Raw genomic sequence first — 13,476 nt, 5'->3', positions numbered from 1 at the left:
GCTTTGCAGAATTCTTAGAGGTGCATCTATCCTAAATGTGCATCTATCCCACTCCCCAGGGGAATGCATTTTCAGTTCCCATCCTCACTCAAATGCATAAACAGAACAGGTATTTATCTGCACAGATACTGTGCCCCAAATATACATATTTCCACACGTTCCTGTACTTAAATACCACACTCACACACCTAAATATCACACTCAAATATCACACACTATGCACTGAGACAGTAACAAGCTTGATTCCACCTGGAATGTAGCAGCATGTGTTCATATGACTCTGCTCACAGCAGCATGCTTCATCTTTTACAGTTAAGTGCTACAAAATCCATAGTGTGACCACAGCTTTTGAAGAAATCCATGGAGCCAAGACAAAACCATATTGTTTTAAGCTCTTTTCACAGTTTACTTGATGTGAACCTGGAAAGAAATGGAATCCCACTACTCAGGTATCACAAGCAGAGCCTGGTATCATGTTGGTGCCATTTTTGAGCAAATCCATTGAAAAAATCTTGGTCATGGGAGGTGGGGTCACCAACAGCCCTGAAAGAGACACAGGAATTTCCCAGCCCTTTGATAGTTCCAGTATAATGGCCACAATGGCCATTTTAATTGTGAAGACATAAAACCTGTTTTTTTTTTTTTTTTTTTTTAATGGCATCCAAACAGCATTCATTCACCTCATTTCTACCTGTTTTGTTTTTTTGTTTTTTTTTGTTTTTTTCTGTAGGCATCCCCATTGCTAGCCAATCTGCCATGCAGGAACAGGGATGGCAAGCCGTTGCAGTCATTTCAGAAGTGAGACATGATATGTCTGTTGGAAGTAACAGTCATTTGCCAGTATATTTCCCAATTAATGGCATCCAAAAAGCCACATAGAAGGAGAGTCTGGAAAGATGCAGATTTGGAGTCACCCCCAGGAATAGTCAGAAAAGAAGAGGGGACATTTAGCTATAGAAGACAGGTTTACGAAGTACGCGCACCACGTTGTATGTGTTCAGCCCTGGTGCATCAAAGCCAGGAGACAAACCCTTGCGATCAAATGGATAAAAATTAAAGAGCTGCCCATTCTGGGTCTCCAGTGAGATGGAGGCAGAGCCCAGGTGCAGAACACATGGAAACTCCTTGTCAAAAACAACTTGGAAGACACGATCTTCCAGATGATGGAGCTTGATTGTCCGATATTTCTCAGGAATCAGCTCTTCAGCATGAGGCCCAAACTGCTGCATGACCAGCACCCCACCGCGTCCAACTTTGATCTCATAGAAAGTCAGATTGGAATAGGTATAATAGCCAACAAAAGGGACTGGGCTTGGGGGAGGAGTCAATGTTTTCTCTGCCTCTCTGAACGCAGTCTCCATGGCAGTGATGAGATACTCATATGTCTGGGTCACAAGATCTCCACCCTGAGGCCTGGGCCCAGCCATCAGTACAATGAAGCTCAGGCGGAGCTTGGGGATCAGTGAGAAAGTAGCTGAATAGCCATCAAGGTCTCCATCCTTCCTGATGACATCATATCCCAATTGCTCGTTAATCTCCCAGGGCGTTCCAGTCTTGTTGGCAAAGTATTCAGTGGAGCACTTAAACAGAGGTGTCAGCATTGTCTTCACTGTGTCAGGCTCTAGGAGACGACGGTGATAGGTGCCTAAAAAGACCATTGCCAGCTTGGCAAGGTCAGCAGCTGTAGAGTACATCTGTCCAGAAGGTCTGTACCAGCCGAGGTCATAGAGAGGGGCTGGCTGCTGGCTGCTATAGAAACCCACCGCCATCTGGGAGCGGATGGGTGGTGTGATGTCAAAGCCAGTGTCCTCCATGCCCAAGCGGTCCAGGATGTTCTCCGAGATCCATCGCTGGTATTGTCCATCAGCTGCATGGTCAGCTAGCACGTGTGCCATCAGAGAGAAGGCCAAATTGCTGTAGTGGCATCTGGAAAGAAAGAAAGACAGAAGCATAGAATAATTTGAGTTGGAAGGGACCCTAGAAGGTCATGTAGTCCTGCATCAGCCTTACTTTAGTTACACTGTGTGGATATGATTTTGCAAATAACAATGGCTGGGTCTCTCTCCTCTGGGGAAAGATGCTACTTTTATCAGATCACATGCTAAAGGGAGAGCAGTGATGAGGCTGTGACAAAGTGTTAATGTCTTGATTTCTTCTTAAGACAGAAATTTCTTTTGTGCACATCAGCTGAGCTGTTTAACTGCTACATACAGAAAGAAGGCCAAAGACAGAAAACTTCAGGTGAAAACTTATATTTGCATATTCTGACTTATTGTTCATCACTTTTCACCAAAAGAATGTGTTCATTCTTTTCAAGAGCAGAGTCAAGAGGTACAGGTGCTTACTTTAAAGGTCTCAAAATCCCAGACGAGTCTCTGGAGATTTAACATGGTGCAATAACTTCAGGACCTAAGCTATCTTAAGATGGTAAAAGCACTTAAAAAGCACTTATAAGTCTCAAAAGCAGAATCCAGTAATGTTGAGTGATTAAAGACATCAAAGTGTAAGTCTTTAATATCCATAACGGGCACTGAGTCTTTGCACTTGAATTAAGTTTAATGACATAAAGATATGAATGGGTAATTTTCTTTCAAACACTTTTTCAAAAATCATGTTTTTAACATATTTGATATGTTAAATATCTCCTCTTACTGAGGCCTACTGAGGTCATAAATTTGGTACCACTTTAGCCAGTTCCAGCAAATTTCTCATGACATATAATTTGCCACAGGAATAAATCCATGTTGGACTAAAAATTTATGTCTAAAACTGACTGACGTTCACCTTTCCAAGAAAAATATATTATAGTAGAATCAGAATATGCTGAAATTAAAGGGACCCACAAGGATCACTGACTCCAACTGCTGGCTCCACACAGGGCCACCAAAAATCCAAACTCTGTGTCTGACAGTGGTGTCCAAACCCTCACATTTGAAGGAGATCCCTCCTTCCTTGAAGCAGTCAGCAGTTCCTCCTAATTTAGAATCATCCACAAACTTTCTTAGTTTGCATTTGAGTTTTGCATCCAGATCATTTATAAAAATATTAAAGAGAACTGGCCCCAAAATGAAGCCCTAGGGAAACCCCCTGTAGTGACTGACTGCCAGCCTGATGTAACCTCATTTACTACAACCCTTTGAACCCAACCCATAAGCCAATTTTCTAAGATTACATACTTTGTGTCATCATGAGTCTTCAGAAGCTCTAAGCAAATTATTTGAGAATATAATTTTTAAAAAACTGAACATTTTTGAAGAACTTTTCCCAGTTAGTCTAAATCTTTTCCCTCACTCACTGTCCAGTGGATCTTGTTGGTGTTTGATGATCCTTCAGGTCCCTTCCAACCCAGGCCATTCTATGATCTTATGATTCTATGATTGTTCATATGTTTTAGTGTTTGATTGCAGTTCAAGTAACAGACTTAACACTACACAAATTGCAGCCAGTATCTGATTTAGAGACATGTAGATTTCTACAGATATAGGGTAAATTTCAGTAGGACTTTTTGACGGGACAAGGGGGAATGGCTTTAAACTAAAGGAGGGAAGATTTAGATTAGATGTCAGGGGGAAGAGTGGTGAGGTGTTGGTGTAGGCTGCCCAAAGAACTGGATGCCCCATCCCTGGAGGTGTTCAAGGCCAGGCTAGATGGGGCCTTGGGAAGCCTGATCTGGTGCCTGATGTAGTGGGTGGCTGGCAACCCTGTCCATAGCAGGGGGTTGGAACTTGGTTATCTTTGAGGTCCCTTCCAATCCAAGGCATTCTACAATTCTGTGAAAATAAATGATGGTTTAAATTGACTAGGCCTGATCACTGTTGTAAATCTGCAGATTGACAGCTGAAGGATCATTGGACCTAAGTACAACAATCTATTTGCCCCATCTAGGGACACTTCCAAAAGTAACTCTTTCCAACCTAAAACAGATGTATTTAGAAACATAGACTCATAGAATGGTTTGAGTTGGAAGGGACTCTTAAAGACCATCAGGTCCAACCCCCTGCAATGAGCAGGGACACCCACAGCTCCATCAGTGCTCAGAGCCCTGTCAGCCTGACCTTGTATGTCTCAGGGATGGGGCACTCAGCACCTCTCTGTGCAACCTGTCCCAGTGCCTCACAAATATATCTATTTGTAGATGGATGATCTGAAGCTCCCTCTAGGAATAGCAGTCTTTTTCCATTGGTCATGGACTCAACCCAAAAGCTCTTAAGTGAAAATATCTGACCTGGTTCCAGGATCAGCCACCAAGACATCATCCTTCAGGAGAGCTAGAGCTTCTTGTGTGTTGCCTTTCCACAGCAGGCTGGTAGATCGCAGTCTCCTGGGGAGACCTGTACATAGAGGAAAAAACATTCAACAATGTGGCACAAGCTGTGGTCCAATGTCCTGGTCTGGCTGGGAGGGAGTTAATTTTCTTCACTGTAGGTAGTGTAGTGCCATGTTCTGGAATTTGCATGAAAATTCTCTAAAAATGAATTCCCCAAATATGTTTTGCCAGGACTTTCTAAAATGCCACAGTTCCTTTGCATGGAGTCTATTGGCTCACCAATCCCAGAACCTGGATTACATCTAGAATTAGATAATTCTTGCAGTTTACAGCTGATTTTCACTCAGAAGCTAGGAGAAAATCAGGAAGGGTACAAGACATAAACGTGACTTGCAAACATCTGCTCCATGAGCTTGTGCTTAATTATGGAAAAGTTGAATGAGGCCCTTTTCTTTTGTGGCAGCAGGACTTGCTTTTCTGAATTGGCCTGACTTTGGGATTTGAACTGGAAGAAAAGCTCTTTTTCTGCTTCTATTCCAGGGTTATTTGTGCATCATAATGACTAGATAAGAGATGCACTTAGCATATCTCAGCAGATAATGGGCTTTCTACTGGAGGAACTGATGTGCAAAAACACTTCACAATATCTTAGTCACAGAATCATTAAGGTTGGAAAAGACCACTGAGATCACCTAGTCCAACCATCACTACCATGCCTACTAAGCCATGTCCCTCAGTGTCACATGGTGGCTTTTATATTGCAGAACCTTCTCCTTCTTGTTATGTTTTATTTTCGCAGCCAGGAAATATAACAGGTGACCTCAACGTTCATTTAATTTTCAGTTGAGCTTTTGAAATTGGGCTTCTGCAGCATTAGATTGTCAGTGTCCAAGTTGGTTGCTGTGCCCTGATGGTGTGCTATACATGTGTGCTATAAACATGTTGGGGAAGTTGCAGATAAAAACCAACACGGTGAGAAGCAACATCTATACTTTATAAACAATTATGCTACAACCAGGTATGCTTCCTATGAGTATTTTTAGGACATATCCTACTATGGGATGGCTTCAGGTAGTGCTCTGCTCTATACTATTGCAATTTGCCTACAGGTTATTTTAATCAAAGATTCTAATTTGGGTTATTTTATTCTCAACTGGAATAATGCAAAGTGTGATCTCAGTGCTGCAGGAAATCTCAGCACGGTCTTTTTGGCAGTAAATTCTGGAATCCCCACGTTGAGTATTAACAGCTCTATTTCAAAGAGGTTAAAGATCTCCTGAGTCCTGTGAGCTCCTTCTACCACAACATAAGAGTTACACAAGTATGAAAGTAGCAGCAGATTAATAGTCTTCTGCCAGCAAGTACAAAGCTATTAATAGCTCAGGAATCCCAGATCAGGAAGCACGCTGACAGCTATATTTAGGTCCACAATCAAGGTCTATCTATTCAAAGCAAAGAGGTTTGGTGCCACTTTGACCCTCACCTCTACTTCTTAGAAAAATGAGAGCACTCTGGGCTGGAGTGCAAAAACAGTTATGCAATTTGAAAGTGGTTTCAGGTCAAGCTACTGTGTTGAAAGACACATATATTCACCTTGCATGGGGAAAGCAATTCCCCAGCCCACAGTGCTGCCTGGCCCCTTTCCGAGCAGGTGGCCTGGAGAAGACTCCATTTATCACTGGGAAGTGCAGAGGTGCAGAGCCCATGCTGGTAAATGGCGTCAAGAGCAGACTTTCTTATTCCTGGCATCTGATCTGTTCTCCCAGTGGCCTCTTTCAGATGGTAGGCAGGGAGTGAGCAGCGTTGTCTCACCTGAGAGCTGGCTGGCCATCCTGCGCAAGGTAACAGGTGATGGCTTAAGTGGTATCGAACCTTTTTCCACAAAGATCAGCCCATCTGCTGTATATCTCTGTTCTGATTCCCTGAACCTTCCCAAAGGGTTTTTAATAGCAAAGTTCTGGGCGTAACGTTCCAAAGGGTCATCCAGAGATGTGACTTTCCCTTCCTCCCACATCTTGTACAGCATAAGGGTGGGAAAGATCTTGGAGACACTGGCGATTCTGTGCAGGAATAAATGTTTATAGAAAGTAAGTATTAAGAAACCCATGAATCAAAGTTAGATGTTCACTACATAAGATCACCAAATTGACCCACTACCTGCAGCTTTGCATACAATACCTCTGGTTAATTCATAACAGAATGGCTAACATGCAGGAAAGTAGACTGGGTTAATATCCTTAACTCTGGCCTTCATGGACTGCTACACAGTGTTCAGTATTCTGCACTGAGTAATGAGTCTTTCAAATGTGTTTTGGCAAAAGAATGTATTTTAAATGATGTTTAAATGATTAAAAGCAACACCAATAGTGCAGCTGAGTACAGAACTTTGTTCACTTAGTATTTATAAGATGACATATTTTGTAAATTATTCCTTACTGAACATCATAATAAATTGCAAGTCATTTCTTGGAATTTTAAGATTTAAATGCCACAAAATTTTGCATTTCATAGTCAGATTTGCTATTTAGGTGGCTTCCGAACAGTTAAATTTGAAGAAGGTCTTCTGGAAGAAGGAGTGCAAGGTCCTCTCTGCAGGTATGCTGTGGTGATGGGGGCAGGGGGGGTAAGTTAATCACAGCTGCTGAAACTTTTCAGAACTGTTTACTCTAAGGATAACATTTGATAGCATGCAGACCATGTGTTTCATGTACAGCACAGTTATTAATCACTGAAAATAGGTCTTTAAAGAAAGCAAATACTTCTTGTTTTCTTTCTGTTATGGTTTTTACCACACACTAAGAGCTTTATTCTGTTTTCATCTAAAATACAATAGCCCATATGGCCTTGGCTTCATTAGTATGCAGACCTACTTTATACACTCAGAATATAGTCTTCCAAAATCCTATTGTTTTTTTTATACATATATATATATGGCACTCTGTTCTTACTGTTCACAAAATATGTGCTAGCTCTCAGTGTTCAGATTTATGCCCTAGACCTCCTCAAAGAACAGAGACTTTCTTATGTGAGGAGCAGAACCTTTTGTAGGTCTCCAAGAAGTTCACAGTAACTCCACTCAAAGTCAGATCCAGCTAAAACCAAACCAGATCAACAGAAAATAACAGCAACAAAAATTAAAAGAGAGGAAAAAAAGGAAAACAATTCAGTGAGTTACAAGCATGTAATGTAGTGACTAGTGATAGCATTGTCTCTCAAAGATTCAGTGTGACCCATAAGTTTCTTCAGAATACACTGGGCCTGGGGCAAGAAAAGTCATGGTTTGTGACAGTGGTTCTGCTCCCAAAGATGTGACTCCCCCTTACTTTCCTTTATGTGTAATCGTTCTCCTTTTAGCCCTCATGCCTTCAGTACATCTGTCTCACCTGTAAATAGTGTACTCATTGGGCACCACTGAGAAGGGATCTGAAGCATTCTTCTTTCCAAAGTTGCCCGTCCAGAGCACAGTGTCATTGTAGATAACGATGGCAGACATGGCAGGAAGACCAGAGTTATGAATCTTTTGGCGCAGCATCAAGTCTACCTGGAGAACGACAGGAAACGATGAATTACCAAATCAGGAGTCTTGTAATGAATAGAGCATGCAAAAGGCAGTACTAGATGCAGTCCTGTTTAAACTGCACTCATAGAAACAGTACTGAATACATTGAGGGCTGTGATTTCTCTTCCCTTCCTGTTTTTCCAGGTCTGTATGGACCCAATTAGCCATTGTGGTCCCCCCACAAGCAGAATGTATTGCTTTTTTGACTTTTTCAAAGCTATACTTACGTTGGATATTAGGAAAAATTTATTCTCAGGAAGAGTGGTGAGGTATTGGAAGGGGCTGCCCTGAGAAAGTGTTGTTGAAACATGGAGATGTGGCACTGAGAGACATGGTTAGTGGGCATGGTGGGGGTGGGTTGATGTTGGATTTGGTGTTCTTAGTGGTCTTTTCCAACCTTAATGATTCAATGATTTCATCATTACATGTAAGTTATCTTTTGCATAAAATTATCAAGACAAAAGAAATGGCCTTCCAAGATTAGTGTTTGAGACAAGAATGGCCAAGCCAAGTATTGTCCTCTCTGGATGAGTGGGTAAGGTGGCCAGATAGCCAGCAATGGAAATAACCACCTTGCTCCAAGACCTCATATACCATCACGGATATGGTAGCCAAGTAAAGTATCACACCCACTCGAGCTGCAGATGGAGGTAGAAAAGCCAGAACATCCCAGGGAAGGTCTGGAGCTCAGACAGACTTCAGAGCTGAGACCAGTCCCAAACAATACTCTGTGGTTACCCTCCAACATGACTCTGAACATCAGCACTGAGAATGGGGCTTGTGTTCCTCCCTACCTTGGTTTTCAAAGTAATGTTTGCATTAATAAATGTACAACCCTCGTTCCAATGGGAGTTCTGGGCATTTTCCATATACTGGTTATCAGGGGGTAGATGCTGAGAGACAGAACCAAGGATCTCACATTCCATTAAGAAGAGATCTCAGCTAAGGCAAGATCTTGAATGGGAGTCCAAGTGTCCACAGACCTAGGCAGAACCTGAGAGCATCTGAAGATACAGTCTTTAGGTAATGGTGCCTAAGACCCCTTCCAATACCTGTGTCTTTCTATGTGTATAGTGTTCAGGTTCTCCATGCTTTATATAATTTGTGAAACAGAAGAGTTTCTTGCAATCTGAATGCTGTCTAGATTCTCTGCATCTCCACAAATATGCTAGAATAGGATAATGTTCAAATAAAAGCAAAAATAGTGCTCACAGCTGTGAGACAGCTTCTGTATTATGATTACTTGAGCAAGGACTCTGCAGCCTGGGAAGAGACAAAGGAAAGTTTGTATAATATGATTGAGGTGCATAAAATCCAGGGTGTCTTGTCAGAATGTGGCTCATTTGTACATTCAGATGATCTCCACCTCCTCTGTGCCCTATGTTCTTGCTCTAAGATGCTCAGGGTCAAAATGCACATTGGCTCCTTCAGAACAGCAGTCATGAACTACATCTCTCCAGTTCCCTTCTCACAGACCTTCTCCAATGCTTCCTTCAAAATGGGGATTGGGTGGTCCAGTGGTACTGGTTCAGGGTAGCGTGGGCACATCTGCACAGATTCTGATCTTACTTCCATCACAGGTGGGTCTGGAAAACATTTCACAGACAATTTACATGATTTGAAAAGATATACTGACAAACTTTAACCTCTTCCAGCAGTCAGCACTAGCTTTATTCATTGTATCGTCCAAAACTGAAAGACACTTCAGCATAGACAGAGAGAGAATCATGAATTGTTTCTATCTCAGATAATGTAGGACTTGAAGGGAGCACTGTGCTCTTCTATTGTTCATTCCAATGTGATACAGCACATGGGACAAGTAGAAGCTGCAACAGAATCATAGAATCATTAAGTTTGGAAAAGACCTCTAAGATCATCCAGTCCAACTGTCCACCAGTCCAACTGTCCATCAGTCACCAATACTGCCCACTAATAGGCTCCAACTGACTGCAAGCTGGAATGAGAGACTAAGAGGCTGGGACTACAGAAGACTATGGAGCATACTTGTCAGTGGATGGAGACCTGGTGAAAGTGCACTGCCAACATACAGGGAAAGATCTGTGCTTGGTTTCAAAAGGAAAACAGTCCCATGCATGTTGTAACCTCAGAATATGGATGTAGCAGTGAATTGTGAGTGCCACCTGAAACCTAATGCTTTAACAATGGGTGATGGAATACATGCATTGCTGTCACAGTTTTATGACCATGGTACATGTGAACTGTTGACAATGGCACGAACAAGTTTATCAGCTGTCCTCTGAATTAGCAGTATCCTGCACATTCCAGAGGTATGTCTTAAATTTGGAGGGCAAGCAAAGATTCAGTGTGAAATGGTAACCCTTCCTAGATGATCCCAAGGGTCTCAGAAACATAGCTCCTTTGCTCGTTAAGTTCTTCATGCTTCTCTGAGCATGAAGCATTAGAAATACAGATGAGAAGATGAATAGCAGTACAGGAGCTTTGAGCTCACTGGAAGCCTACAGGCAGCCTTAGATATTCTGCAAAAAAAAAAAAAAATACAACCCTCATGTTTGAAATCTTTCTATGCTATACTCTATATTATTAGTCTATGAAGTACATCTGTCACCCTCACTGTGGATTTCATGCCACCTTTGGGCTACTTAAAACTGTGATCCAGCTACACTGTGTATATTACATCTTTGCACACACAGTGTCTTGAGTCTGTCCATTGAGTTTACAATAAATCAAGAAAATCTCAGTGTGAACTGGGAACTCATGCTAGTTCACAGATCTATTCTTACAGGAATAGGAAAGGAAGCAAACCCATAGGGAATGTGAAATAAAGTGCCTTTTCCCTTAATATGCCGAATAATCTATGTTAAAGATGGGCCAGAACGAGGACCTGAAAAACTACATGCCTATCAGTTTGACTTTGGTACTGGGGAATGTTATGGAATAGATCACCCTGAGTGCCATCATCAGCCCATACAGGACAAACAGGTAATCAGGACGTTTGCCATGGGTTTATGGAAGGCATGTCCCCCTTGACCAACTTGATCTCCTTTCATGAGAAAGTGACCTGCTTAGTGGATGAGTGAAAGGCTACCAAGATTTTAAGTAAATCTTTTGTCAGTTTCCCACAGCTTTCTCATGGAGAAACTGGCTGCTCATGGCATGGATAAGTATACACTTCACTGGGTAAAGAACTGGCTGGATGGCTGGGCCCAAAGAGTTGTGGTGAATGAAGTTAGCCTAGAGAAAAGATGGCTCAAGGGAGACATTATTGCTCTTTATAACTGCTTCAAAGAATGTTGTAGAGAGATGGGGATGGTCAGTCTCTTCTCCCAAGCAACAAGTGACAGAACACAAGGAAATGGACTTTGTTTTGCTGGGTAGGTTTAGATTGGATATCAGGAAAAAATTATTCACTGAAAGGGTTGTGAAGCATTGGAACATGTTGCCCAGTGAAGTAGTTGAGTCACCATTCCTGGAAGCATTTAAGAGATGTGTGGATGTGTCACTAAGGGACTTGGTTTAGTGGCAGACTTGGCAGTGCTAGGTTAGTGGCTGGACTTGATGATCTTAGAGGATTTTTCCAACACAAATGATTCTGAGATTCTATGAAGGTCAGAACTATTGGCAAATCCATCAGGAACTGAAGACGTTCCTCCCCACCTCAATTTTCTTTTGTGTGTGAGCTCCTTTGGAAGAATTAGACAGTTCCCCATCAACCCAATTTTCTGTGTTCTTGCACCAGCTAATGTGGTAAATTTGAGTGCAGTCAGCTCTATGGGGAAAGATGTCCACAAGGAGAGAAAGATCAAGCTTAAGGCTGTCTACTCACTGGGCTCCGCCTTGGGGAGGCTGTACTGCCACAGAAAGCAGCCTGTCATAGCAACAGACAGCAGGAAGAAGAAGATGACCAACACATGAATCCACTTCACTTCCATAACAGAGAGCTTGAGGAGGCCTCGACTGCTGGATGCTTGCTGAAGGCACAAAAGAGATGATCTCAGAGGGAGTAAAAGAAAGGGAAAAACAGTCTTGCATGGATAATAAATAGGTGAAAAAGGCACATGCAGACAATACAGCTGCTGTAGGGACACTGACTAAATCCAGCTGTGACCCAGCTGGCCATAGACACTGCAATAATTAGAACCAGAGATGGTTTCTTGTCTTTCACTGCAAGACATACACTCCTCACTTTGTTGGTCTTATTGGTTCTCATGGAATTACATCACTTGTACACTGAGAGCTTGCCTTTTAACCTTACTGGAGATGAATCTCACCACGCAGGCTGAAAGGATTCTTCTATAGCTCTCATTTCATCACTTCTCAACCACCACAACTTATTCCTGGATATATTTTCCAACCCCAGAGTCCAGCATCTGTTCATGGCAGCCACCAGTCTGAGAAGATCCAGCTTTTCTAAATGAATGATGGAACTTTTCACCATGTACTGCCCTTCTGATTTGCACCTGCAAGTCTCATTATATCATGTACCATCTGCAAGCTTGACATTTACAGAGGCGACGCTTCAGAAAACCAGCTAATGTTTTGGGTTGATGCAGATCTCTCAGCACTGGAGGCCATCCAGGTTGGTAATACAACTATATAAATGTTATACAAAAATAAGGAACAGATGACAAATGATTAGGTCTGTAAGCATGAGCTCTGCTCTTTCACTGACTATAAGAAGTAAACAGAGTGCTTCAGAAAGTTTGGCAATTAATGTTCTGTAACATACAGCCTGCAGTTTGCATCCAGTATGGCCTACACTACAAAGCTGTTTCAGGTTGTCTAAAATAATTCCTATAGATTTCCACATGGCCCTTTTTCCTTTATTTTTTTTTTCCTTTTCCTCCTTTTTTTTGATTTACTAGACAGTCTATAACATGACTTGGGCTAGAAGAGACCTTTAAATCTTATTCCAACCCCTTGCCATGTGCTGGTTGCCCCCCACCAGATCAGGTTTCACAGGGCTCCATCGAACCTGGCCTTGAGCACCTCCAGGAATCCAAGAACTTCTGAAGTCATCTACGTCTTGTTACAACAAGATAACCTGCATAGCCCCTTCCATCCTTCCACATGGCTTTGTGGCTCTGTAGGGATGCGTTTGGGGCATCTCATCCCTGCTGAGACTCTAGGCTGCAATTCTGGGTTGCAAATCTGACGCCACTTAGTCACATAGATTTCTGAAGGTGAAACATGCTCCAGATTGTTCCATAACATCATTAAGACTTCCAGGATGGCCTCACATACAGCTTCCTGCAGACCCATTCTCGAGGCTAAACACAAAAAACGTGCAGCCCATATTCTGCCTGTTAGATTAAGTCCCATGTTCCTAGAGATGGGAATGGTGTTGGGACACCGTTTATTTCTATACAACCACTCTCATCTCGTGTCCTTGTAGGCACTGAGGAAAAGCCCATATATTGAGTTCTCATTAATCATCCCCACAATGGCAGGCTTCGGTTTCTACTGACAGACATTTTGTGGAGCTACGATGAGATTATAGAATCATAGAATAGCTTAGGTTGGAGGGGGCCTTAAAGCTCATCCAGTTCCAACCCCCTGCTGTGGGCTGGCTGCCTCCTGCTCCCATCAGGATTGCCCAGGCCACGCTCAACCTGGCCTTGCACTAAGTTGTGGTAGAAGGCTGCCTTTGCCCTTGATTTTTCTTGAATTT

General features: G+C 42.5%; 1 protein-coding gene across 1 annotated transcript; it reads right to left on the bottom strand.

Annotated features, from left to right (window-relative positions):
* Positions 1-638: 638 nt before the first annotated feature.
* LACTBL1 (lactamase beta like 1) lies at positions 639-11,866 on the bottom strand. Its single transcript, XM_031613269.2, has 6 exons — positions 11,632-11,866; positions 9,303-9,412; positions 7,651-7,808; positions 6,080-6,327; positions 4,226-4,331; positions 639-1,926 (listed from the first exon to the last, which is right to left on the bottom strand). Exons 1-6 carry the CDS (start codon positions 11,735-11,737, stop codon positions 948-950), a joined length of 1,707 nt encoding a protein of 568 aa, XP_031469129.2. The 5' UTR covers positions 11,738-11,866; the 3' UTR covers positions 639-947.
* Positions 11,867-13,476: the final 1,610 nt, after the last annotated feature.

The sequence above is a fragment of the Phasianus colchicus genome, chromosome 22 (genome assembly GCF_987193195.1).
Source record: "Phasianus colchicus chromosome 22, bPhaCol1.hap1.1, whole genome shotgun sequence".
NCBI lineage: Eukaryota > Metazoa > Chordata > Aves > Galliformes > Phasianidae > Phasianus > Phasianus colchicus.
The sequence above is the reverse complement of the archived record's forward strand: the minus strand, read 5'-3'. Positions and strand labels throughout refer to the sequence as shown.

What these genes read in the sequence shown, in the direction of transcription:
- LACTBL1 (XM_031613269.2), bottom strand. Translation starts at nt 11,737, where the DNA reads ATGGAAGTGAAGTGGATTCATGTGTTGGTCATCTTCTTCTTCCTGCTG. An exon ending in CCTCCCCAAGGCGGAGCCCA is followed by an intron (nt 9,413 to 11,631) that starts GTGAGTAGACAG and finishes AATGTTTTCCAG; the next exon opens with ACCCACCTGTGATGGAAGTA. An exon ending in AATGAGTACACTATTTACAG is followed by an intron (nt 6,328 to 7,650) that starts GTGAGACAGATG and finishes ATTCCTGCACAG; the next exon opens with AATCGCCAGTGTCTCCAAGA.